Raw genomic sequence first — 26,604 nt, forward strand, 5'->3', positions numbered from 1 at the left:
GACCAAGTCTACGAGAGCTTTTTCATTTATTACAAAGTTATATGTTTCCAGCACTTTTGGAATATCAATAAGAAATACAGATTCCTTTTTCCCAGCATTGGATGGTCAGTATTTGGGCCAAATTTTCAGTTTCTAATTCAACAAGCAATTTGTGGCATGATGAAACATAACAGCAATTTAAAATTAATAATAAATATATGACTCAATAAATTATATTTATTATGACTTATTAAACCCTTTCAAGGGAGTTGGCATTAACAAAAGTATCTCTCCTGAGAAAGATCATTAGCTCTGAAATGTTCAAAAATCTGAAAATGAGTTCTTTAAAATTTTATAGAGCTATTCTATTCAATGAACAAACAAAAAATGTACTAAGAAGTGTAAAAGGTGCTTCATTGTGGTACAAGTTATTCTTATAAGGGTTAATGACAATATGTTACAAAATTCTTACGGGATAAAAACCAAAGTCTTGAACTAATGAGCGATTAAAATATATAAAAATATACTTCAAAATAAAAACTTTCTCTAAAATACATATGACAAATACAATTAGTTTTAGTGAAAATATGAACACTCATATATCTCTTTAAAATAAACTTTGATCTGCTAGAAAACTATTTCAAAATAATTTTTAAAAAGTTTGATAATAGTAAACCAATATTTATCTCAAACAATTAAAAGTTACCATGCAAATACTAATTTAAAAGGAATACATCAAAAATAAAATTCTCAAAAAATATATGTGATATTCAACAAAAATTATTGTTTTGTCATTACACAGTAAACAATGAACAGAAAGTGCAGCCAGAATTTCCAGCAGGCAGTAATAATTGATAAGTAAATGCATCAAAAGCATATAAAAAGCTTACAGAAAAGTTTTAGAAAAATAGTTTCACAAAATGTTTAAACACTTAATGAGAATTTAAAAAAAAGAAAGAAAACATCAAATAAGTAAAAAAAAATATTAAGTTAAGATAATTTTGTAGTATTATATAAAAAGAGAAATGATATTCTGGAAAACTGTTATTTATCTACACAATTTAAGCATCATTTTTGAAATTTCTCAATAAAAAATTTAAATTAGAAATATTTAACTGAAAATTATTGGAAAACCTGCCAAGTAATAAAACATTAAATAAAAAGTATGCCAATGACTTAAATATGGGTTTAATACATAATCCACATTAATATAAATAACTGAGAAAATTCTGTATTAGGTAAAATAATAAGCACTGATTAAATACAGTGCTGAAAAAGTAAATAAAAACAAATAGTAAAAATCTTTGTAGATAAAATAAAAGAACCAAAAATGAATAATAATTGATTATAAACATGAAAATGATAATTTAATTTAAAATTAAGAGATTAAAATGTTTTTACAGTTATTTGAGAAGTAAAGTGATGCAACATTATGTGGATAAATGAAATTATACGAATATAATGTACAAAAAAAATCATACATATATATATATATACATGCTCTAAATAAAACAATAATTATAAAGCATACTACTAATACTCAATAAAAAGATCTTAACCTTGATTAATGCCATGTCTAACTAAAGAAATTATAGTGGCAGAGTGATAGATTTTTATACAGTTAAATTCAAAACTAGCCCTGAATGGTAGAGGCATCACAATCTACCTAGCCAACTTTAATCAGAGTGGAGATTGAAACAATTTTGATGCAGTCACAACAATGTCAATGTTATTTACAAATATTTAATTCAGTTTCATATCTGTTGTAAGTTTTGCAGAATAACTTTTATATAAATTAATTAATAAATAATTTTCTCAATTAATACAATGACATAAATTTTCTTGAAAATTATATAATTCTGGTGATTAATAAAAAGAAAAAAAAAAATTTATCTGCAGTAATCACTGCCTGCAGATTCTACGTTGGACTAAATTTTAGACTCTCACCTCAGTGACAATCCTTATGCACTCCTTTAAATGATTTTTAATGGTTTTTTTTTATAATAAGATAAGAAAATAAACATATGTAATGCTAGGCAAAATGTTATCAGAAATTAATTATCATCAAAAAACTAGAATTAAAATCATGAAAAAGAAAGTCGTCAATAATGTAGATTTTCTGCAAAACTCCAGTAATTTCATTATCTTGTTAGTTAAGTTCAAAAAGCTATTTTATCTATTTCAAGGAGGGTTACTCAATATTATATTAGCAAATATGAAATGTGACTAATGTTGAGTTAGTGCCTAGTTTCTTTATTAGGTATATTACAAAGTGTTTATCTAAAGAATTTAATGCAGTGAATCACAGCAGTTGAAAAGTTTTCAATATTTCAAGCGAATATATGGATAAGCACAATTGTAATAAATGTAAACAAAACATAAATAAATAAAACAGCAAAAAAAATCTGCATGGTTTAAATAAACTAATGGTAGGTGTAAAATGATAGGGAGAAATTTTTAAGTAGAAATATACAAAATTACCTACTCCTGGATATACACATCACAACTGGTAATAACTATGTAAGAAATTAGGAACATCAAAATTTTTAACTAGCATTAGGCATTCTTTATCCTGGTAAATTGAAAAAGGGGAAAAAAGCATAAAATGGAACAGAACTCTTAACTACACTAACAGTACTTAGTACATGAACCAAAGGCCAGCAATGTAAATTTTGTGGTTTTATATATATATATATGCATATACACTCACACTCACTTTTGAATATAAATAGTATTTATACTCACTTCTGTACAGAGCATATAAAAAAAAAAAACTTTAGCTTGTTACCCAAAAAATATTTCTCATCAGTATCCAGCAACCATTTGTTTTATGTTAGCATTTATTTTGTCAAAGTAAATAATAGATTACAAATGAAACTCACATAATCTACTACAATAAATTATATGTAATAAGCATATCATATAGCATAAATTGTATTATTCTTAATTATTCAAAATACTTGAAATAATGTTCAAGACTGAAAAAGCAAACCCAAATATTAAGTAATCAACTATGATTTTCATAAGTTTCAAACGAAAAAGATATTCAGAATTATAAGATTAAATGAGAAAGATTTTTTTATAAATTAAAAACAAAGGGCTATGTTTCAGTAATAAACAAAATCATTCAAATAAAAAATATCACATTTTACCAGGGATTTAAATCCAATTAAGAAGATCAATTAATTTGAATTATAAAGCACAAAATATTTTTGTTGTTGGCAAGAATGGAATCTAGATGTAAACATCCAGTATATCCCTCTTGCCCAACACGAGAAAAAACTGGGAACAATGAGTGTAAAAGACAAAAAAATAACTATCCTGATAATGGAGAGAATATTTTAAATATATAAAGAAAAAGTACAATCATACCTCCTCAATTATTTGCAATTGCCAGATTGAACACTTTAACTCCTGCTCTGTCATAAATTCATTTTTAATTCTATTAAAAATGGATTTATGACAGAAAATGAATTAATTTTTAATACAATTAAAAATGAATTGCCATAAATCATATGGACTATGATATAGTTAAAAAAAATTATATTCAAGCTGCATCATTCAAATTATTATATTTGCAGCTGTAATCGACTAATAAATTTAGTTGATTACATTAATGAAGATGCAGATTTAGTTTCTACAAGAAAAGGAAAATAAGACAATGGTTTCAGTCATAGTAAATAATGGTAGTTGTCTTCTTAATATGTATGAGTTCATCACAAAAAAATTTCAAAATAAGTGGAGAAAATCATCAGGGTACGCATTATAGACACATTGATTAGATGTAAGTAGATGTTTGTAAATTATTATCACAATTATATGAAAAACTAAATCTATAATAAATTATAATATGTATCTAACTTAAATAAATTAAATCTAGATACAGACACAATTTACAAATATAGCATACATTAACAACTTAAAGCACAAATATTATTTATCTGTAAAACCAAAGAAAAAGCATTCTGTCTTATTAGTTATTCATAAACAGACAACAGATTCAACAAAAAAACATATAAACCACGACAATTACTTTTAAACAAAAAATAATTACAATTAATATTTAAAATGTATGTAACTTTAGATAAATAAGCCTTTACTTGATCGGTTACTCAATTGTATATGCTTATAATATCATAATAATGGTTTGATCATAATTTTACTTTATACATTAAATTAGATAACATAACAATACTAATGTAATTATTTCAGGCTGCATTGCACACACTTTACAGTACATCAGTTACTTAGATAGTAAAATAAATTACTATATTTTCAAAATATCAAACAGAAAAGACATGCAAAAAAATAAAAACATATAAAAGTAGACAAATAATGGAAATGACATAATTAATTGAAAGTAGAAAGACATGCTAAATAGAAAACTTATAGATTATTACATTAGAATCTACTGTATATGTTGTCTGTGCATAAGACGCAATGTTATTGAGATTAATAACTTAGAATAAAGTTAAACATACTGACTGATGTAATATTCTGGAAATCTTCAGATATCTAGTGCACTTTCTTAATTTACGGCCTGCAGACACCTGCAACCCTTGCTTGTAATGGATGCACGTAGTTTGTTACATCCATGGATCACAAGACCAGGATGTCTTGTATTATAACCCAACAAAACAATGGTAGCCATGAACAGTATCAAGGAACTGTTAGCATTACCTGATTTGCTTAAATTTCTGCATGGAAAGAACCACTATCAATCACACAGTATATTATGTACTCCATTGATATTCAGACAATAACATTAAACAGCAATCTAGATATAAAAATCTATAAGTTATTCTCAATAAGTCTTTCTGTTAGAAATTAATTAATTTAAGCAGTAGATGAAAAATAAACCACCAATGAAATATTCTTACAGGTATAAAGAATACATTTAAGATTAAAAAAATATTAAGATTTGGAATTAATTCATAAATTCAACAAAAGAAATTTATAATATTTCTATAATTAATTTTATTATTAAAAATTATGTTTTCTATTATAACAACTAATCTACAATGGGGAAAATGTAATTACTTCCTAGAATGAAAAAAAGAAACTTATACAAGGTACTTAATTATCCAGAATCAGACTAAATATAACATTTATAAACTGTAATCATTATAGCATATTTAAAACTTATATTTACGAAACATCTCTTCCTAATTTAATAATATTATAATTTTACATAAAGTGTGTGCATAGTACTCCAAATCCTTTTTAAGTTATCTTATTATTTTATTGTTTTATTAGATTATGCAGGCAGTGATGACCAGATGACTGTGCTCCAAATAAATTTCTACTGTTTTGCTATTACATCATTAATACCTTTTCCTAAAAATAACATTCTGATATGAATATAAAATGTTAAATACGGCTTAACAGGTAGCTTATATTAATTTAATTTCTAAATATACTGAAAAAATTCTAGCTTTAAATATAAATATAGAAAGATTAATATAGATTTAAATGAACTGGTGCAAAATCCGGAATATAAAAAAATGAGACTAAGAGACCTGTTTGAAAGGATGCTTCCTTAAAAAAGCATGTCTACAATTTTCTATCTTATTGATAAAACATTGCAGTTTTAACAGAAGTCCCTAATTAGAACATAAATCTAAAATAGAAAGGACTTGCAACTAGTATCTTAGGTACATGAATGCATACACAGAAATGCATTATTAACTAATGAATTAATAAATAAATTTAGATAGCACTGCAAAATTACTTTAAAAAGTAAGTTGAATAAATTTTTTTGCTGGTAGATTTATTCTTTATATTCTTTTCTTCTGTATATTATTTTATGACAAATACATAATAAAATAAAATGGACACAAAGGCATAATAATAAAATGGAAACAAAGGCAGCTAACTATTAATATTATGTTTTGGTAATGCGAATCTTGATTGATCATTATTATTTTAGAAAAACTAAAATTATACTGTTAGATTTAACTATATCTATTTATTAAGAATAGATAAGTGTGATAAGCTACATTTAGTTTTTTTATGCCAGCAGAATATCTAGATAATTGTCTTAAGTCACCATATTTATAATCTTCTTGGTAAATGCCAATTATGTAACAGAAAGGTCTTTATGTGTTCATTGTATTATATTATGAAGTATAATTTTAATTATATTTTTCTACATTAAACTTCTTCTTTTTTTTATCTATACATGACGATAAATAAAATTAATCAAATATCTCTAACATAAATTTAAAAAGTCATTAAAAAAATTAAAAAGTTAACTAAAAAATAAGGTAATTACAAATTAAAAAATTTTTTAATCCAAAGAAAATGATATTAACTGAATGAATTATCTTTATTTGTGTGCACCTATGTGCTCCTACATGCAGATGAGATGGTTTAAGATCCTTTAAGGCTGAATTTAATTAAACTGAAATTAGGATTGTGGTATATTATTCTGTATAATATTATATAATTAATTTTAATGACACTATAATGAAGTTATATTCAATACTTTTAATTTACAATTAAATTAGTTTTTTAAAAACATCTATACTAAATTAATAAATATGTATAAAATGATTTTCTTAGGCAGTAATCTTCATTCCAATGTACTGATTTTTTAATTAAATCTTACTTAATATATATTACTTTAATGCTCTGACAATCTTTACTAACATTAAAATTGGTAAATAAAGTGAGTGAATTCTACCCAGTGTTGTTTAAAATTATATAAAATTCTCAATCAAAAGCTAAATTTCCTTCATTTATTCTGGATAATTAAGAACCTGATAAAACTAAGTTCTGAAACTTTTACATAATACATACATGATCTCATTAATCTGGAATAAATAATTGAAGGGTGAATAATTGATTAGTACAATATTTTCGAAGTTTCTGATTTTTTTTGTGTATTAATTAACACTCATAACAGCTTAGAAATATGTAAAAATAAAATAAAATTATGGAAATAAAAAAAGTACAGTATCAAACAACTTCACAATTCACTTGAAACTATGATACAGATTTTAGAATTAAAACAATATATTCAAAAAGTGGAATTATATTAAAATATCACAGCTTGAGGGCTTTCTTATAAATAAACCACATTTCTGACAATAGTTCCAGTTTCTACAAAGATAGTAGACTGAACTAAACTGCAAAATTTTAATTTTTTGTAACTAGCTGAGGAATCAATGAAAACAGTTATATTACTTCTGTATCAGATGTAACACTGTCTTATTTCATATTACTGTAAAAATATTAAAATAAATAAATAAAACAAAATAGATAAATAAATATTGAACATAAATCTGCAATAATTCATCTTTCTTCAGCTTTATAACTTTAAGTTTACTCATTTTATTTCAATATTCTATCAAAACTTCAGCCTTAAAATCTTCTAAATTTAACACAAATTAACTCTTTTAAATATAAGCTAAACTCCATGGATGAAACTCCTCAAACTCATGAATGAACATTCTGGCCCTCACATCAAAGATGTTCTATTTTTCTTTTCTTAGGCTTTGAACTTCAGTCTTGGAAACGCCACAGGCAACTGCAGTTCTCTCTTCACACTTCTGTATAGCGATTAAATGCTTGTCATTTTTTAATTTTTCTACAGCTAAAGATGCTTTCTTCATGAAATCATATATGTCATTTACAATTTTGCGTGCCTATCTTTGATGTCTTTTACCTGTCACAGTACGCTTAAATTCAGCCATAACTATTTACACATGAATGAACTGCTTTAAAAAGTTTGAACCATAAACCACGATAAAAACGTTTTATGAAATATTGAATTGTAAATTAATTGACTATGTAACAAAATATATGACACACGCCGAAAGAACTGCACTGAGAGGTATAACCACAGAACTGAATTTTATATACATGAAAAAGTAAAAGAAAAACAAAAATAATTGTTTTGTATTTGAAACATGATGTCACTTTCTTAATACTGTAAGCACAAAAAAATACATTTCTTCATAAAGAATAGTTTCATTATGTTTATGTTAACAGATGGACTAATCGTGATGTGCCAATGTTTAAGAGAACAATAGTAGAGCAGTGACATGCGGGCTGATCATCCAAGTTGCTGTTACATGGCGGCTACTGTACAGATTTAATGAAAAAGGTCAGGAATTCCAAAATAATTCTTGTGTCAACATAAACAAAATCATTTGCAGTTGATGCCTTAAAATATAAACTCACTGTTCTCATGAAAACCTCACTTTACATAAAAAAGTGTTTCCCAAAACACGTATGATTGTTTAGCTTAAGCAATTCACGCCACATTAAGAAAAAAATTCAGTGTTACCAGTAGCATGAGAATAATTTCCCTACATATCCCTGCTGCTAAACGAATATTTTTCAATTCTGGATTGTGTAATTTTTGGACCACCTGTAATAATAAATATTTACCATATTTTCAGTATAACTACTCATATAACTTCTAAGGCTAATAAACTGTATAATGAGAAAATCAAGTAATTTTTCAAAGGCCTATAATACCCATTTTCTTTGTAAGTGCACTCATAAACTGGTTCTAATATTTTATACACATTTTTAACCATAATTTTCTTTTTCATATTAAACATGTAGCTTTTACTGTTGTAAATTAAGGATTCTACTTTTAAATTTCGAATTGGTTATTTCTTATACTTCTTGATTTAAATGGATATAACAGTATCGTTTTGAATGACTATTTCTTTAACACTTATATAAAAATGTATTTGTATATCATAAAATATTGACTGATTTTTGTTTATGCATGCCACAGAGTTAATAGTGAGGGTATAAATAAAATTACAAAAAGTTGTTACACCAAAACATTAAAATAGTATTACTTTAAGTAAATAAGCTTGATTTTCTGATTTAATATAAAAAAAATATAAATAAGATTATCAAGAGCTTTTTGATTATGTGTCAAAGTTATCATATCAAATCCCTACGTTCTATAACAGTTTTCATTTCCAAATGTGGGAAATTTTTAAACTCAACTCCTGAGAATATGTACGAGTGAGTAAATTATTAACTGTATTAAACTTACATAAAATTTGAATTTACATAGCATATCAAAATGTCTTATATAATGCTTAATGTTGAAATAGAAATGCCTATAAGTTATTTATAAAGCAAACAAAAGAGAGTAAAGGAGAAAGATTATAAATTTAATGTGAAGATTTTATTTTTAAAACTATTTATTATATTAATATAAATAAGTTTTTCTATATAACAAATAAGATGAAAATAACCCAGATTAATGAGATTTCACTAAACAATAAGCTAATTAATAATTATGTGTAAAATAAGTTTTTTTTAATATAAAATACATATAATAAAAATAGTAATAAAGAAAACAGAATAAGGAATATATTACATTTAAGTTAAAACTATAGAGAGACTGCTAATAATTAATATAGTGTAACAATTTTAGTAATTTGATGTTTTATCATGCTACACAATGTTTTTATTCCAAGATACAAGAAGGTTATTTTGAGATACAGTATGTAACACAATTTTGAAGCACAAGAATAAGAGGCAGTGCGAACTACAGAAACATGAGATAAGAAAATTTGTATTTTGAGATGACAAGCGAACCAAAATCCAATTTATTATCAGATTATTGAACAAATAAATCTGAATATCTAGGAAAAAAGAAGGCTTGCCAACTATCTCTTTAAAATTATCCTATCTCATAGTATAAAATGCTATGTGACCAAACCAACCGTTCAGATCATATATTATACACAATTTACCACACCCCAACACAGACACAATCTACTCACTCTTCCTCGTGAAGCCTACTGTGCCAACATTCAAAAAAATAAAAATCATCATAATTATCGTAAAAAATTATATATAAAATTAATATAGAATATTAATGACAGCCAACGTACAAATTTATTATCACTCTTGTATTCTCTGTACATAGAGATTTTTTTATGCATATATCAGATATGAAATTAAAAGTATTTAATTCTTCAATATTAACTAAAAAAAACCACATGCATATAATGCTGGGTAAGTGAGAAAATAACAACTGGGTGTTGCACCATAAAAATGCAGCTGTGGATAAGCAGACACCCTTGTTCTGAAATCAAAGGGATGAATATTGAGGGGAAATCAAAGGAAGGAATAAGCTGTATAGAAATAAACAGTATATTCAGAAAATTCAAGATGTCAGAATCCATGTTTGGACTCCCAAACAGACTAATTGGAAGGTAACAGATACGAGTAAAAAAAATTAAGTAATTCTGGTGCTCTTGTACTCACATAGTACATGTAACACGTAGTACATTACAGAATCAGTAAATATCAAGCCATATATTTATGAAGCTATAATTTCTATACGACATAACCGATTATCAAGTATTATCCAGATTATTTCAGTTGGTTGTCAGAGGATGAGCTGAATTTGTCCAATTTAATTTATTTATATAAAATTAACTGGTTTAAATATAAAATAATACTCTTAATGTGAATGATGTAGAGCATAAATGACAACCCTTGTTATGCTTTAAAACCTAAATTTTCTTTGAAATATTAAAATATTTTTGTACCTTAGAATTAAAATATTATTTATTCTTCACAGAACCTGTAACACATTTAGAATTATTTTAAATAATTACCGTATTTATTCGAGTACCCCCCGCACTTTTTTTCTTGGAAATGGCGAGAAAAAATAAGGGTGCGGGACTTACTTGAAACATAGACTTCAGCCAGGATAATTTATGTAAAGTAAACGTTTTTTTAGAAGTACCTAAATTCAATCACATAAATATAGTTACATTAGGCTTTCGTTTATCAATACCGGATGCCGCTTATACAGAATACATCATTAATTATTAACATCCTGTTCATATTATCGACTGGAACGAAGTTACGGTAAAACTGATTCATTCTGTATAGGCTGCATCCGGTTCTAATGACACTACAGTTACAGTATCAGATACCCATAGTCATTGTACTGTTTGGTTATGTACATTTTATCTGTTTAGTTTATCTTGTAAAGTTTAATACGGTGATTTATTTTAATTACGGCAGTAAAATGAGTTTACGATCTTTTACAGTAAATGAAAAACTGCGCGTTATAGAAGAGGCTGAAACAATTTTTTTTTGTTGATTTTCGGTCCGGAAAATCGTTGTGCGGAGGGTACTCGAATAAATACGGTAATCAACTTTTGTAAAAAAAAAAAAAGATTGTTTTTGCGTTTGAAGCATACTTATAACAATTTGCAGTATACTTACAAGAATAATTTATACATTTTTAAGATTTCAAAACTTACAAAAATTTTTTTTACAGAAATGGGGGTTTAAACATTTCTTTAGTGGCACATTAATGTAATTCCTAAATTTATAAAAAGCGACTGACTACATTGTGACATGCAGATAATATGAAAATCTAGCAATGATTCTGATGAATTGTAGCAAAGGTTGTGTCTGTGTGTGTACATTGGTTAATTACAAATTAACCATAATTTATTTTATCACTGCTGGAAATTTATTGTACAACTGAGGAATACGATATATCAACAAAACCATGCTATTATGATATTATAATTGAAAAATATAACATGCACAGAAAAATATTGAAATTTGTTCCACATAAGTCAAAATTATTTGACATAAGTCAAGTTAAAGTTGTTAACATATAGAGTTTATTTACATCCTGTTGTAAAATATTATTTAAGTAATTAATGAATAATAAATTTGTATGTTAGCCACTTGATACCATATCATTATATTTAAAAATCTAAGGTTGCAGTGCTGATTTGTTATAATAATACTATTCAGTGCATATACTCTGCAAGCACAATTTTATTTTATTAACAATTTTTCTTTTCCGTATCATATATACAGTATATATACATAATATTACGTACATACACAAATATGATATGATTCTGTAAAAAACAAAAACTACTATTGAATCCATTCAATCATTTACCATATTTACTGAACAAACTGAAGCATATAAATCCAAGTTGTACAACACCTAATGAAAAAAATATTAAATATGCATTAATAAATATACATTACTACTGTATACAATAAATACATCAAAATTATCAATTCATACTTATTCAACCTATTCATTATCCAATCCAGCATTGTACATAAAAATAATAACGGCATTACAAAACCAATAACGACAATGATATCCTAAAATAAACCATAAACTGGTACAAAACCATCCATCTGACAAGTGCAGAAAGCAATTCTTAAGACTAAACTAATCCCACTTTTTTGTTGCTGATGTTTGATTGTCTTCAGTAATGATTGTACATTTATCCATCTAATTAAATATATATTTAATAAATATATTGAAAAGAGTAAAAATTTGACTAACAAATCACCAAGAAATTGATTTTTTATAAATCACAAAAACTTAAATCAAACTTCAAAATAAATTATAATTAAATATTATTTTGGTAAAAACTAATTGAAAGTGAACTCACAGTATAGTAAAAATAGATGAAAAACAGGTATAATAAGGGAATAATTAGGAGTCGTTTAACTTTTTTATTTGTCATACTGTTTTACTTACTCAATAAAATTCTGTTGAGTCATGTATTATAGCATGGTCAATAGAAGACTGGAAGAGGCCAAAATGAAGGTAAAAAGTTTTTAAAAAATTATAAAATTTCTGAAACACTTTCTTTTTACTTCACATAATAAAAAATAAATTAAGTGTATGATGTTTAAAAACTTTTTCCATTTATTGATCCTCCTTAAGAAAAAAAAAGGATTTTATGATTTACTTGAGAACTAAACATCTAAAAAAACCAGTTGAAAGAAAAATAAAAAAAAATTAATTCACCACAATTTGCTATTCCATCCTTCAAAATTGGTTGTGTTATAGTCAAAATATGCAAGAAAATGAAAATATATTTGAGTTTTAAATTACGCAAGGAAAAATCTGGTGAATTTTTAACATTTAAAATTTCATAACAAGGTGTAAAAAAAAATTTCTAAGAAAAACATTTTTTTTAAATTTGTTAAAATTGATAAAGATCATAATTAAAATTCACAACAATATAATATTAACAATGCAATGATTTTTACAAAACTATATTTATTTTATGTAATTCCGACAATTCAATTGCTAATGCAAAAATTATTGTGGTTTTCAAATACTTGATATTTACAATTTGGAGAAGTGTAACTAAAGTGTAACAAAATTTATGCATTAATTCTTTTTTTATACATTTACAGAGATAAACTATTTGCTGAAGTATTAGAGGACATACTTTTTAAGAGAAAATTTTCTTATTTGTCTAATGATTAACATTTTATAAAAAATACAATTTTTAGATTAATTTTGATAAACATGGTCCATTGGTAATAATATATAAATTATTGATATAATTATAATTTCCACTTACCAACATTCATTAATAGTGACTATGTTCGAGCGCTTTTGGAGATTAATACTCAATTCTCAGGAACAATTATGTAATATATACTATAAATATTTATAAATCACTGTTCCTGAGAATGGAGTAATAATCTCTGAAAGTGCTCGAACATAGTTTCTATTAATGAATGTTGGTACGTGGAAATTATAATTATATAAATAATAAAACTTTGCAAAATATTTTTATTATCATTCAAAATTACCCAGTTGTTTGAATGCAAACATTCAAAATTTTAAAGGAAATTCAAAATGCTGTAATTTCAAAGATGTTCATCATCACACAAAGATAAAGAAAAGCCAAATTAAAAGAAATTGTTCAGCATTTAATTAAGTACAATCAACTTTAATTTTTTGATAGACTCGATACTTTCAGGGATAATTAAAAAAAAAAGACAAAACAAATGGATATTTTCAATTAACCACATATTTAAATTTATATCCCTAAACTTAATTTTGGGTCATAATGCTTCAAACATGCACTTATCGAAAACAAATGAACTTTTTATCTGTCATATTTTTAATTTATTTATAATCAACTTATTATGCTCTGACTAGAATAAAGATTTATTTAACAAAAATTTTACTGGAATTTCTTAAATATTCTTGTTGGTGATTTATAATTACATAAGTTAAAAGAGAATTAAAATAAAAATTATGAATTATTATATAATAATTAAACAAATATGAATTTTAACAGTTTAAAAAAATTATCAAATATTATCATATTAAGAAATTGAATAAAAAGAATAAAGTATTTAGGTATTAATTTTATTAAACTCAACATAACTGAGCAAGCAACTCTTCCTCCACCAAGAATAAAAAAAAATTACAAAATTGTCGATTTCTTGCATAATTTGTCCATAACTCAGCCAATATTGAAGGCATAATAAAGAAAGAAAAAAAATTATACAAAAATAATTTTTTGTTTCTCTTTTACTGGTCCTGAATACTGTTAAAAAAAAATTACACCTGCAAAATTAATTTGCTTATGTTAGCTATTAATTTACTATACTTAGCTGAAATGGTAAATAGGGCCAAACAGAAAATTAAGGGTATTTATGGATACGGTTAGCATTATTAATCGCCGTTATGTTTGGTAGAAGATTTCAAAAGAATTAAAATTTATTATTAATCTAAATTTTCATAAGTACATAATTAAATTCACTAAAATCCACTCGTATCAACATAAAGTACATTTTACATAAAATTTATTAAATAAATAACACTTACTAAACTTACAAAACTGTTAATGATTTAACTTCAATTAGCCTACCTCGCCAGTGGAATGGTAGTCTCATTTTTTATAAAAAATGATCTTGGATTCCAATGCTGCTTAAACTATATATATTTTTTACATAGTAAAAGATTCACCTCTTTATCACCACTGTTAACTACAATAATTTCTGATTTATTTTGTAAACTAATCAGTGTTTGTTTTATGTAACTGACTGCAAATAATTAGTTCTGTTTTAGGAATGAAAATTTCCTCTTTTATTTATCTCATTCTAAAAAGTTGTTTTCTCACATACTTCACGATTGAACTACTTCATTCAGTTTTGTATTGTTATTGACTAATAGCCATGTACAAAGAAAAATTTTTTGTTGTATAAAAAACTGGAAAAATTATCATTTATATTATTTAGTTTAATTATTTTAAATTGTTTATGTTTATTATTTCAAGACGTTGCTGCATCATATTTTATTTTACAATACAATTTTGACAAATTATGGTTTTATATCAAATCAGACATGCTGTTTCTTTGGCTGACCTTTAATTGTGAATGTTAACTTAGTTTAATTGTGTAAGTATGTAAGCTATGCAGCAAACAGTGCTCTTCTTCAGAAACAATCTAAAAAATGATTTATAGGGTTTACAATTATTTAAAAGAACTTGTGCATAGTAAATCTAATGCTACTATTAAGGAGGTTTTTAATGCAATGCAGGAAGTGACTGCAACTTTGTGTGCTGTATCAGTGCATTCTGTACAAAATGTTTGTCATGAAGGTAATGAAAAATGCATCAACCCAAGGCGAATTATGTAAACATTCTTCTGATTCATCTCAGAAAAAAATTCCTTGTATAAACTGGGTAACTGATCTGTTTGATTTTAATAAAGATATAGTTTGTCGTTCCATTCAAGAATTTTATGATAGAGGAGAGCATCTGATGTGCAGTAAAATTTTGAAAAAAAAAATTACCAGGAGTGCATGTTGCATGTGAAAAATTATAAGACAAATAGGGTTCTGCTTTCATAAGTGCAATGGCGGCAGAAAATGTTTGATGGAGAGGTTTGACATTGTACTTGCTCGGGTAAAACTTTTTAAGGAAAATGCATAAAATTAGTCAAAATAATTCTCGACCAAATAATTTACTTAGATGAAACTTGGGTAAAACCAGAACCATTCTAGGAAATACATCTGGCAGAACTCAAGAAGCAGTGGTGGCCTGATATGATTCCAGTTGGGAAAGGATCCCATTTAATTACATGCCATGCTGGTTGCTATGAACTTGATTTTATAAAAGACTGTGCTCTTGTTTTTCAGTCGAAGCATACGGGGAACATTAACCAAGAAATGAACAGTGATGTATTCCGAGAATGGTTCGTAAATTTGTTGCCATCATTGGAGGAAGGCTGTGTTGTGATGGATAATGCTAACTATCACTCTGAACTTAAAAGAAAAAATGCCAGTGATCATCACAAAAAAGGCGGGAATTATTTTATGGTTAGAAAAGAAGAAAATACCAAACAATTCCTGAATTACTGTCTATTGTTAATGAACATAGAGAAACATACAGACGGTAACACAAATGGTTCAAACAGTAAGGTAAAGACTACTACTGTGGGAATCAGAAAACTTCAGTCATTGAATAAATCATTTTTTTTCTACATCAATTTGTCTCATTAATTATTGAATGTTTTTCATAAAAAATATATCAACATTAATAAAATAACCCTTTTGATTTTACACATCCATAACAAGCGAACTAATTTTGATAATTCTTTTAGTGAAATTTTTTTGCAGATAATCTAACCAAAAACATTTTCAAAGAAAAAAAAATTGTCATACTGGTATTAACAGCTTGATGATTTTTCATTTTTTATCACTGTTTAGTATTGATAATTGTAGTGTAGTGATATATGGTCCTAAAGTCATTCTAATATTCAAAATATTTTACATAAAAATTTGAGAAAATTATTTGAAAAATTGAACTAAGAAAAAATTATATGAGTATATTCCCACAAACTAATCTCAGCTCACATTCAGTGGTCTCTTATATTGTTTCTCAGTGTTCCTTTCTCATTTTTATCAGATCATACGTCACCTTTGTTGTTTCTTGAAAATAAAGTTTTTTTAGCCAATCCACATTTTAAATAAAAGTAACAAATGTAAAATAAAATAAAATTTTAAACAAATGAAATTAACTTAATAATACATTAAAAAACTGAAAAATGATACTTTTCAATCATTTAACTCTTTAATTTTAGAAGATGGCAACCAAATTAAAAATAGCTTACAATAATTTGCTAATCCTTAATGTAATCCAATTAATTACGCTTATTTTATTTTTATTTAATTTAAAAATATTTTATAATAGTTGCATTCATTTGATTGGTATGGTAAACTGCATTCCTTATTATCATTACATTAATAAATGTAGTAACTTATTACTTATAAAATTGAGTTTTATGTCTTTTTTATTTATTAACTGCTCTCAGCAGCATACAAGAGACATAAGGGATTGCAGAACGTCAATTTGGTTTCAAGTATGAAGTGTGCATTTGATGCCTTTATTTAAGTTTTCAATAGTGTAGTTTCACTGAAAATAATAACTAAAGCCTCAGTTTTTTAGTTTGAAGTCAAATGGTGTAACTATTTTTTTTTTTCAATTAGATTCTTGTGCAAAATGAATAAATTTGTGAAAGAATGAAGTGAGCCATCTACATCCAGTGAATTGATTAGTTCAAAGACAATATTGTATGATGACAGTTACTTAAATTACGGTTTTACCTAACCGGATGGAAAGCCACGGTGTGTTGTTTGCTTTCAAGTCCACTCCGATGAAAGCATGAAGTCATAAAAATTAATTTGATGTTTGGAAACCAAACATCTGGGTCATAAAAACAAACTCTTGCAAATTTTTGAAAGAAAATTATATACTTTGGGAAATCAACGCTTCTATTTATAAATCAAGCCATACTGAGAATAGCTAATAGTTAAGAATAGACACCACCACATACCACCACACCACCATATACAATCACGGAAAACCTCAAATTGCCTGCTGCAATTGATATAGTCAGTGTTTTAATAAACAGGGAAGAAGCAAAAAATTGAAAAAAATTCTGCTTTCTAGTGACACAGTACTAAGGCGAATCAATGACATGGCTACTGATGTTCGCGAGGAGGAAGTTAATTTTTTAGTATTTAATTTAACGAATCAAGAGATGCGGCAAACATTTCTCAATTCATATGTTTTGTAAGATATGAATGTGATAGGGACAGGTCAATCAAAGAAAATATGTTGTTTTACAAATCAATACCTGGTCATTTAACAGGATAATGTTTTTTATGAAGCTACTAAAAGCTATGACATACATTGGACAAAATGTATTGAAGTATACAGTGATGGTGCAAAGGGGGTAAGAGGAAAAAACAGTGGATTTCTGAAAATATTAAAAGATGTTTCATACCCAGGATGCACTGTATCTTTCCGTAGAGATGCTCTAGCCACAAAAAATATGCCGGAAAATCTCAAACAAATTTTTTGTAAAGTTGTAAAAATGGTTACTTTTATTAAAAGTCAACAGTTACAGAATAGGCTATTTGCTAAACAAAATGCAATGAAATGAGTGAAAAGAAAAATCTCTTCTTTTCCATATAGAAGTCAGATGGTTATTGCAGGGGAAAGAGTTAAACCCATTTATTATAATTATGAGTCGAATTAATAACATTTCTCCAGGATAAACGAACACCATTCTCAATGTTTTTATAGAATAATGAGAATATGTTGATGTTGGCTTACATAGCTGATGTATTTTTACATTTAAATGACATTAATTTCAATTTTAAAGGACGTGATAAAAACATTTTATTAATGACAAAGCAAAAATGTTGATATATTTCCACTTATTCTGATTATATTGAGAAAAGTCAGTGAAGAAGACAATATTATTCACCACTGTTTAAATAGCATGAAGATGCATTTGTGAGAGCTAAAAATTCAGTTGGTGAAGTATTTCCTGGAAGATAAAAATGATTTCTCAAAGAGATGAGTACTGAATCCATTTACTGAAAAAAATGTTGCAGCTGCTAATTTACCAGTTGAGATTCACGACCAGCTCATCGAAATGTCTGCCAATAAAATGTTACAAATACAATTCACATCTGAAGATTTTAGCTTGCTTGCCGAAGTAAATATGGAAATTTAGTCACAGAAGCACTGAAAATATTAATCTTCTTCCTTTTCTGTTTAGCCTCCATAACCACCGTAAGGTATTACTTCAGATGATATGAATGAATGTAAAGGAGGTCTAGTCTTACACAGTCTCATCTCAGGTTGGGTTAATTGAAACCCAACCACCAAAAGTTAATTGAAATAGAAAATATTAATCTGTTTAATATAAACAGATGCAATGTAAATTAATACAGGAATTGTCTTTTATCACCTGAAAACAATTTACTTTTGTGTGTTTTTAACATAGATCCACGTATAAAGAAACTTTTAAACGAAAAACAAATGCAACCATTTCATTTTATTTTCTTTACACGTGTATTTATAAATGTAAATAAAATGTTTATAATAAATAACTGACATAAAATGTAGTTGTAGGCTAATTTTGCGAATTAGCCTACAACTACATTTTTTTTCTGAACCCCTAGGTTCAGAAACATTGCTCTAGAATAAGGTTAAATTATTAATAATGGTGTTGAAAATCAATTAGAATAGATGCTATTTGAAATATAATAAAAAAAATTTCATCAACAATTGTAGAATGGTTTTGAAGCAAAGTTATCTGATAATTTTATAATAACATCTGATATTTATACATTAACAGTACATCTGATATTAAAAGTAGATAAAACAATTTAATTTTGTAAAATTCATAAAATTTTATTTTTATGTTAACACCAGTTTATACCATAAAAAATTACTAAAAAGTGATTTTTAATACAGAGACAAAAGCAGTACACACATAAAAGAAAGACAAAATACATATAAAAAGAAGACGAGACAAAATAGGTGCAAAGATTAATTAAATACATGTAGAAAGTAGAAAAAAGTATAGTAATGAAAATAAAACACAAATAAAGGGTGGGATTTCACCCTTAAAAAATAGTAAATACACAGAAGAACAGATAAAATCATATATAGAAGCCAGTGATATTATAACTACAGTGCACAGAAAACAGACCTAAATCTTAGTGTAATAAATCTGTGTGGACTAAAAGAAAGTGGACCAAAACTAATGGTGGATAAAAATACAATATTAGATAAAATGGACATCAGACTGTTTGTGTACCACAGCAAAAGTGGACCAAACGTCTGCTAATCTATAATGTATAATGTAGAAAAACACACGGAAAAGTATGAAATGATTGAGCAGAAATTAAATACATTAATCTTAAATATGTGACAGAATATTGGACTATAGTAGCCATTAGCTGTACTCAATTAACTGGTAAATAGCACACACAAAAAGCACAGCCACTTATAAAAAAAAACCTAACCTTAACGTTGATGATTTTAGAAAACTATTAATTAAATGGCACTTAAGTCATTTATTTGTTATTTTATCTACTTATATTTCAGAATATAACAAATTTCTTTTTTATAATCTAAGAAAAGTAGAATACTTAAGGTTTAAAGGGAATTTTCTGTCATTAAAAAATAACATTAAAGTACACTTAAGGTTTAATTTGTTCAAGAAATTCAATACAAATAAAACAAAAGATATATTATAATAATCGTGATACAACTTTACCAATGAGTTTAAAGCTTTATACCTGCCTTTGTATTATAATGTATAAAATTTGGGCAATCTTATTTACCAGTGGTTCTTCTGTTATACTACGAAATTCCATTTTTTTTAAAAATCTTAAGGTGAAATAAATAGAAGTGTGTATATATATATATAATAATTTTTTAAACATGTTGTCCTGTGTGTTGAATCATAATTAGTATTTATAAACCACCAGAAACACACATATAAAGCAAGAAAGATCTTACCTTCAATCTAATAAGGCCTTTTCAAATCCTACAGACTCATCATCAATTATTAAAATACCACAATTATCATTAGCATAATCTACTTCATCAACCAAGTCACGACTTGGTTGACTTGATGATGAATCTATAGGATTTGAAAAGGTCTTATTAGATTGAAGATAAAATCATTCTTGCTTTATATACATGTATCTGGTGGTTTATAAATACTAAATATACACACACACACACACACACACACATATATATATATATATATATATACTTCTTTTCTATGGAATAAAATTTTATGACTAAATAAATGAGCTCTAATTACTAATATTTTCTAACTGTTCTTATTAAATTTAGTAATTTTTGTACATATTTTTGATTATTGGCTTTTTCCAAATAACAGTTATAGAAGGTACCCAAAAACAATGAGAATTATTTTTTGCAAGTAAGTAGGTTGATAAAATATCTGGGTCAGTTTGTGCTTGTTCTTTCAATTCCTGACACACTCTCGGACGGTTCTCCCTCTGGTCATTGGAAAGCAGTCCTGAGACAAAATTCACTGCAATATGTCCCATATTCAAATCTTCAGTTAGGATTATTTGGCATGAACTCCAGGAAATTCCAGTTATTTCCTCCAATTCATCGATTGTTCTGCTACAATCAAACGTAATGGTATCATGCACCTTTTGAACATTTTCTGTTCTGGACATTGAGGGGAGACAAACAGGGTTCAACTTCAAGTGACATTTAGCCACTTTTGAACTGGATAAACCAATCGTAAATTTTTGCCTGGCTTACAGCTTCCTGAAGCATTGAAACCGTTTCTGCTGCTTTTTTCTTTAACAAGTAGGAGAAACTTTTTTTTTTAAATTGGAATATGAGGTGCGGCTATTAAATAATGAGACTAATGCTGCTACAGAATAACTGTGCATGCACAAAATTCGTACAACCGACAGTTGTACGCTGTACGACTAAAGAAGAGAAGAGAAGGCTTCTGTAGCATGAAACCTTCTCTTTTGATTGTTGCAACTCCATTTTCTGTAGACATATTAGTCTGGCCATGGTCTTCGTTTGGATAACATCTGTTTTGTTCTGCCGAAAAAATGATAAGTGTTTTATTAGAGCAAAGAATTGCTGTGAAATTTCATATGAAACTTGGAAAAAGTGCTACTGAAACTTATATTTTATTAAAAAAAAAGTATATGGCGATGAATGTTTATCACGTGCGTTGGTTTTTGAGTGGTTTAAGCATTTCCAAGATGGCCAAGATGTTGAAGGTGATGTTCGCCTGGGTTGCCCTTCCACATCAAAAACAGATAAGAATTGGTAATCTGATCCAATCTGACCGTTGGTTAACTATTAACTATTATTGTCTTTATTCAAAGTCCTTGCTCAACTCCATGAAAAAATACGAAAATATGAACAGAATTGTAGAAAGAGTCATGGGTTCTTCATCAGGACAACGCATGGGCTCACATTGCATTGCCTATCAAGACGTTTCTAGCCAAGTATAACATCCCAGTGTTAGACCATCCACCTTATTCGTCTGACCTGGCACCATGTGACTTTTATCTATTTCCCAAGGTCAAATCTGCATAAAAAGGAACAAGATTTCAGACTGCTGAAGCTATGAAAGAAAAAGCAACACACGTCATTAAAGAGCTCACAGAAGACTTCCAGCACTGTTTTGAACAATGGAAAATTCGCATGGAGCGTTATAGGGATAGAGGAGGGGGTATATATTGAAGGGGATAATAACTAAATATACATAAATTTAAAATAAAATATTTTACAATAATCTCGTTATTTAATAGGCTTATATGTTAAAAAAAAAAACAAAATTAATAACCAAAAATGTGTACTAATACCACAAAATTAAAAACAATTACAACAGTGATATTTAAAGGAAAAACTACAAAGTAACTACATAATTAACCTGCTCTGGGGATAGTAGTAGAGTAAAAATAAGTAACTTGTGTCCATGAGGTCAAAGAAGAGTATAAAAAGGAGAAAAAATTAACAGCAGTACAAGCCTGTTAAGGACTTTATGTAAAATTCACTTACTATTTCAACCAAAAATCTCCAATGGTATTCATCAAAATTTTGGCTAATATGTTCTAAGTGATGATATTAATCAATGTGATATTTAATAAAAACATCATAATAAATAATCAAAAAACTAATGTGGACACCACATGACTTCCTTGTATTCCTATTAAATTACATATACACATTTTTTTAAAACGTAAAGTATATAAAATTTTTATTTCATTAATAATTTTTTTTTGTTAGTACTGAATTATTATTTATTGTAAAAATATTTTACAATCGCACGTTAATAATTATTAATAAATCAATATATGTAAATTAAAGAAAAAAAGAGATGAAGTCGGATTTGAACCGATGTACCTTCCCCTTGTAAGATCCAAATTATTTGGTTGTAACTCTGGAACCAATGAAAATAAGTACCACTTATGGTATATCGTTGAAAAGCTTTCAATGAGGGCTTATTATTGCAGTTAAGAAAAAGTCCAAAATCCAAATTTTTTGGATTTTGGACTTTTTTGGTCCAGTCAATTGCAATCAAAAGTGGAGGTGCACAACTCACAACTAGATATTACAACAGTCCTAAATCCAAAGTTTCAACATCCTACGGCTAATTGCTTTTGAGTTATGCGAGATACATACGTACAGAGGTCATGCCGAAACTAGTGAAAATGGATTCAGGGATGGTCAAAATGGATACTTCCGTTGAAATCTGAAAACCAAAATTTTTCGCGATCACAGTTCTTCCTTCACTTCATACAAGAAAGTAAAAATAGTATTTTTATTTGCTTTCTTGGTAAAATGAAACGTTATTAATGTAAAAAAATAAAATTTCAATTGCAGAATGCTCCTCGGAAAGCAAGCTGTTTCATGTAATTTAATGCTTTGTTTCACCGCCTCTTCTGACATTAAATATTTAATGCTATTTTTATTTCCAAATGATACATTACATAAAGTTTCTTATTTCACTTATATAAGCAAACACAACAGAATTTTATTTTTGTATATTTGTAAGAAGATAATCTTCATATACGGTTTGATTAAAAGGTTTTTTTTAAAAATCATTCCTTAAAATGAAAATAACATGAAATAACTGTTACTTGAAAAGTACCGGATAATCAGAAAACCATTTGTTAAAAACATTCAAATGTTGAAGATGATGTGAAAACATTAGTTATTAGGCACTATATTTTTACAATTATTTTTATTTTTGCACATTTCAAACTGGCATAAAATGAAATAAAATAAAATAAGTGTAACAATAATTATTAAAAAAAAAAAAAGTAACCGACATCAAGATCATGTAATGTGATGCACATCTACAGAATTATACATTCCCACTGTCCCAACTGGTGCTGTTTATTATATATAATGTATATTGGGTCTGAAAGGTTTAAGACGAGATATTTTGATTTTTTATGATTTTATTAATGATGCATCAGAAGATCATATAACATCATCTAACATGATGTATACATACAGAATACTAGGTAACCACTGTCCCTACCTACCTGCCAGATGGCGAAAAGATTCTTTTTGCCAATTTTTACTGATTTTTTTTGTTCAGAACCTTTTTTCATCATTATGGTACCACCATGAAAAGCAGCTGCACTTCCTTTGCAGTCTGTTATAAAGGATGCTTTACTTCAGTTTTTAAAAAAAAAAAAGAGTAAGAATAAAATAAGATCATCTTTGCTTTTTTACCACTGTCATACAACAGTTTGTTAAATTTGAGACACATGGGCAAAGGTATAACACAACTAGTTGTTGAATCAAATGACAAATCACTAAAATCGTGTAAATCAAAATATAATATGACATATCAAGAATCAATATTAAACAATAGATTAATGTCCATAAAATTTTCATTTCTTAACACTAAGAATATTGCAATATAGTAACTAACCTTTAGGTGTGATACTGAGGTCAGAATCAGATGAACGCCGATGAATTCCAGGTATAGGGTTCAGCTTTGCAGGAGACTGCGAACTCTTTATAGCAGCCACAGGCGGTTGACTCTGCCCGGTAACTTGGGTAGGACGGATTGATGTCACAGCAGCTTGAGATTCTTCCTGCTGGTTCAGCCTGCTGGATGGGACTTTAGGAGTCAGCACACTACATGTCTCAGGATCATTTAATAATAAGCCAGAGTCACTAAGACTCTTCACCAACAATGGTACGGGAATTAGATTAGTATGTGACTGCAACTCTTCTGCGTTTACTTTGTTGTTATCGGTATGTGCATTAATAAGATTGGAGTTAAGTTCATCAACAGGTAATTTAGAGTGATTTACAGCACACAATTTATTATCAACCAGTTCAGTATTAGGTACACTTTCCGAATTACTAAGGTTACTACTACAAACACTCTCCATTTTACTTGATAAACAATAGGTATTTGTTAATGCAGGATCAGAATCGACATTACTGCTTACTACCAAAATATCTATAGCTGAAGGAAACTTAAAGGGGTTTTCATCAAAACCTTTATTAACATATTTACTTTTTAGTAATAGATTATCAGTATAATTAATATTATTAGCATCACACAATTTCTCAGGTTTAGCAACAGAAGTGGAATGGGTATGCTGAATTGAGGATGGCTTGGAATTGAAAGGTTTTGATTCGTTTACTGGAGATAGAGATTCTGATACATTATTAGTTGCATTACATGGCACTGAAAGTTTGGATTCTGAATTTTCAATTGACAATTTTTTTACAACACCCTCTAAAACATCTTGAGAGTGGTTATTATAATTAAATGGTGATTTTTCTTCTGCTACTGAATAATTTTCTTTCTCATCTGATTCTTGTTTAAAATCTGGAATCTTTGGAATAAACATATCTTGACTATTGTTACAATCATCATAATCAAAAGAGGGTTCTGTAACGATTAACTTTACCTCAGCAGATGGGGAAAATATAGTTTCTTTAAAAACTACTTTATTCTCTTTCATAACAAAAAGATCCATATCAGATAATGGAGGTGTATCACTTCGTTTGAAACTTTTTTTACCATTTACATCTAATCTATTATATTTTATTGTTTTTGATTTTTCACTTTCAAATCCTTGATCCAAAAGCGTATTAGTGTCAGAACTACTTTCAGTATCATATTGTTTTGTTTCAGAAGTTAAACTATCAGAAAATTCCATGTTTCTACTACTAGTACTATCTTTCCTCATAGCATAAGGATAACTTGTTTTTGAACACATACTAATGTTTTCAACTTCTAACAACGATTCATTATCAGATTTAGATTTAATACTTCCTTGAGAGATTATGTTTAACGATGAAATATCTGATATATCTTCAGTCTCAGAAGTAGTAGAACCAGAAGAAGAACATGAATCTTCAAAAGGTTCCAAATGACCATCAACGTATCGCAACTGAGGTTCTTCATAATATGGATCTGCGGATTCATCACCTTCCGAAACACGATCTAACAGGGCACTTGATTCAATAATCGATCTAACGAGTGAAACAGTAGCAGAATCAGGTTTTGGTTTCTTATTTTGAAATCTCATACCACCAAATAATGAGCCATCTGATGATTTTCTACTTTGATTCTGAAATCTTTTTGTAATTTTGGATTTTGGAAAAGAACTAAGAGCTCTAAAAAATTTTCTAGTACCACTAGTAACCTCTCCTCTCATATCTTCTTGTTCAAATAAAGATTTTAAAGATAAATTATCACTTAAATCTAAGTCTAAATCATCGTTTAAACTTCTTGTTGATCTTTTAAATTTTTTTTTAACAAACTGCTGCTCAACTGGCCTAGAAGAAACACGATAATAACCACTAAAATCTTTTTCAGATCGCAAACGATTAGAATGAGAGTATTTCGATACAAAAGTAGGGATTCCATTTGATTGAGAACTACTGTTGCTATAACCTGAAGAAGCAGCTATACATACAGACTCAATCATGCTAAATAGGTTAAATTAAAAAAACACAAAAAAAC

General features: G+C 27.3%; 1 protein-coding gene across 4 annotated transcripts in view; it reads right to left on the minus strand.

Annotated features, from left to right (window-relative positions):
- LOC142327324 (C2 domain-containing protein 5) overlaps positions 1–26,604 on the minus strand; it is a 92,428-nt gene that overhangs the window by 55,390 nt on the left and 10,434 nt on the right. The window contains exons 2-3 of one of the 4 annotated variants that reach the window (XM_075370256.1): positions 24,547–25,102; positions 11,906–11,953 (exon numbers count right to left, since the gene is read on the minus strand). In XM_075370256.1, coding sequence (XP_075226371.1) covers positions 11,906–11,953; positions 24,547–25,015 — 517 coding nt within the window. In that variant the 5' untranslated portion in view covers positions 25,016–25,102. The remainder of the gene's footprint in view (positions 1–11,905; positions 11,954–24,546; positions 25,103–26,604) is intronic. The other 3 variants (XM_075370254.1, XM_075370253.1, XM_075370255.1) reach the window with 3 other exon arrangements.

This window comes from Lycorma delicatula, chromosome 7 (genome assembly GCF_047948215.1).
Source record: "Lycorma delicatula isolate Av1 chromosome 7, ASM4794821v1, whole genome shotgun sequence".
In the NCBI taxonomy this organism is placed as follows: domain Eukaryota; kingdom Metazoa; phylum Arthropoda; class Insecta; order Hemiptera; family Fulgoridae; genus Lycorma; species Lycorma delicatula.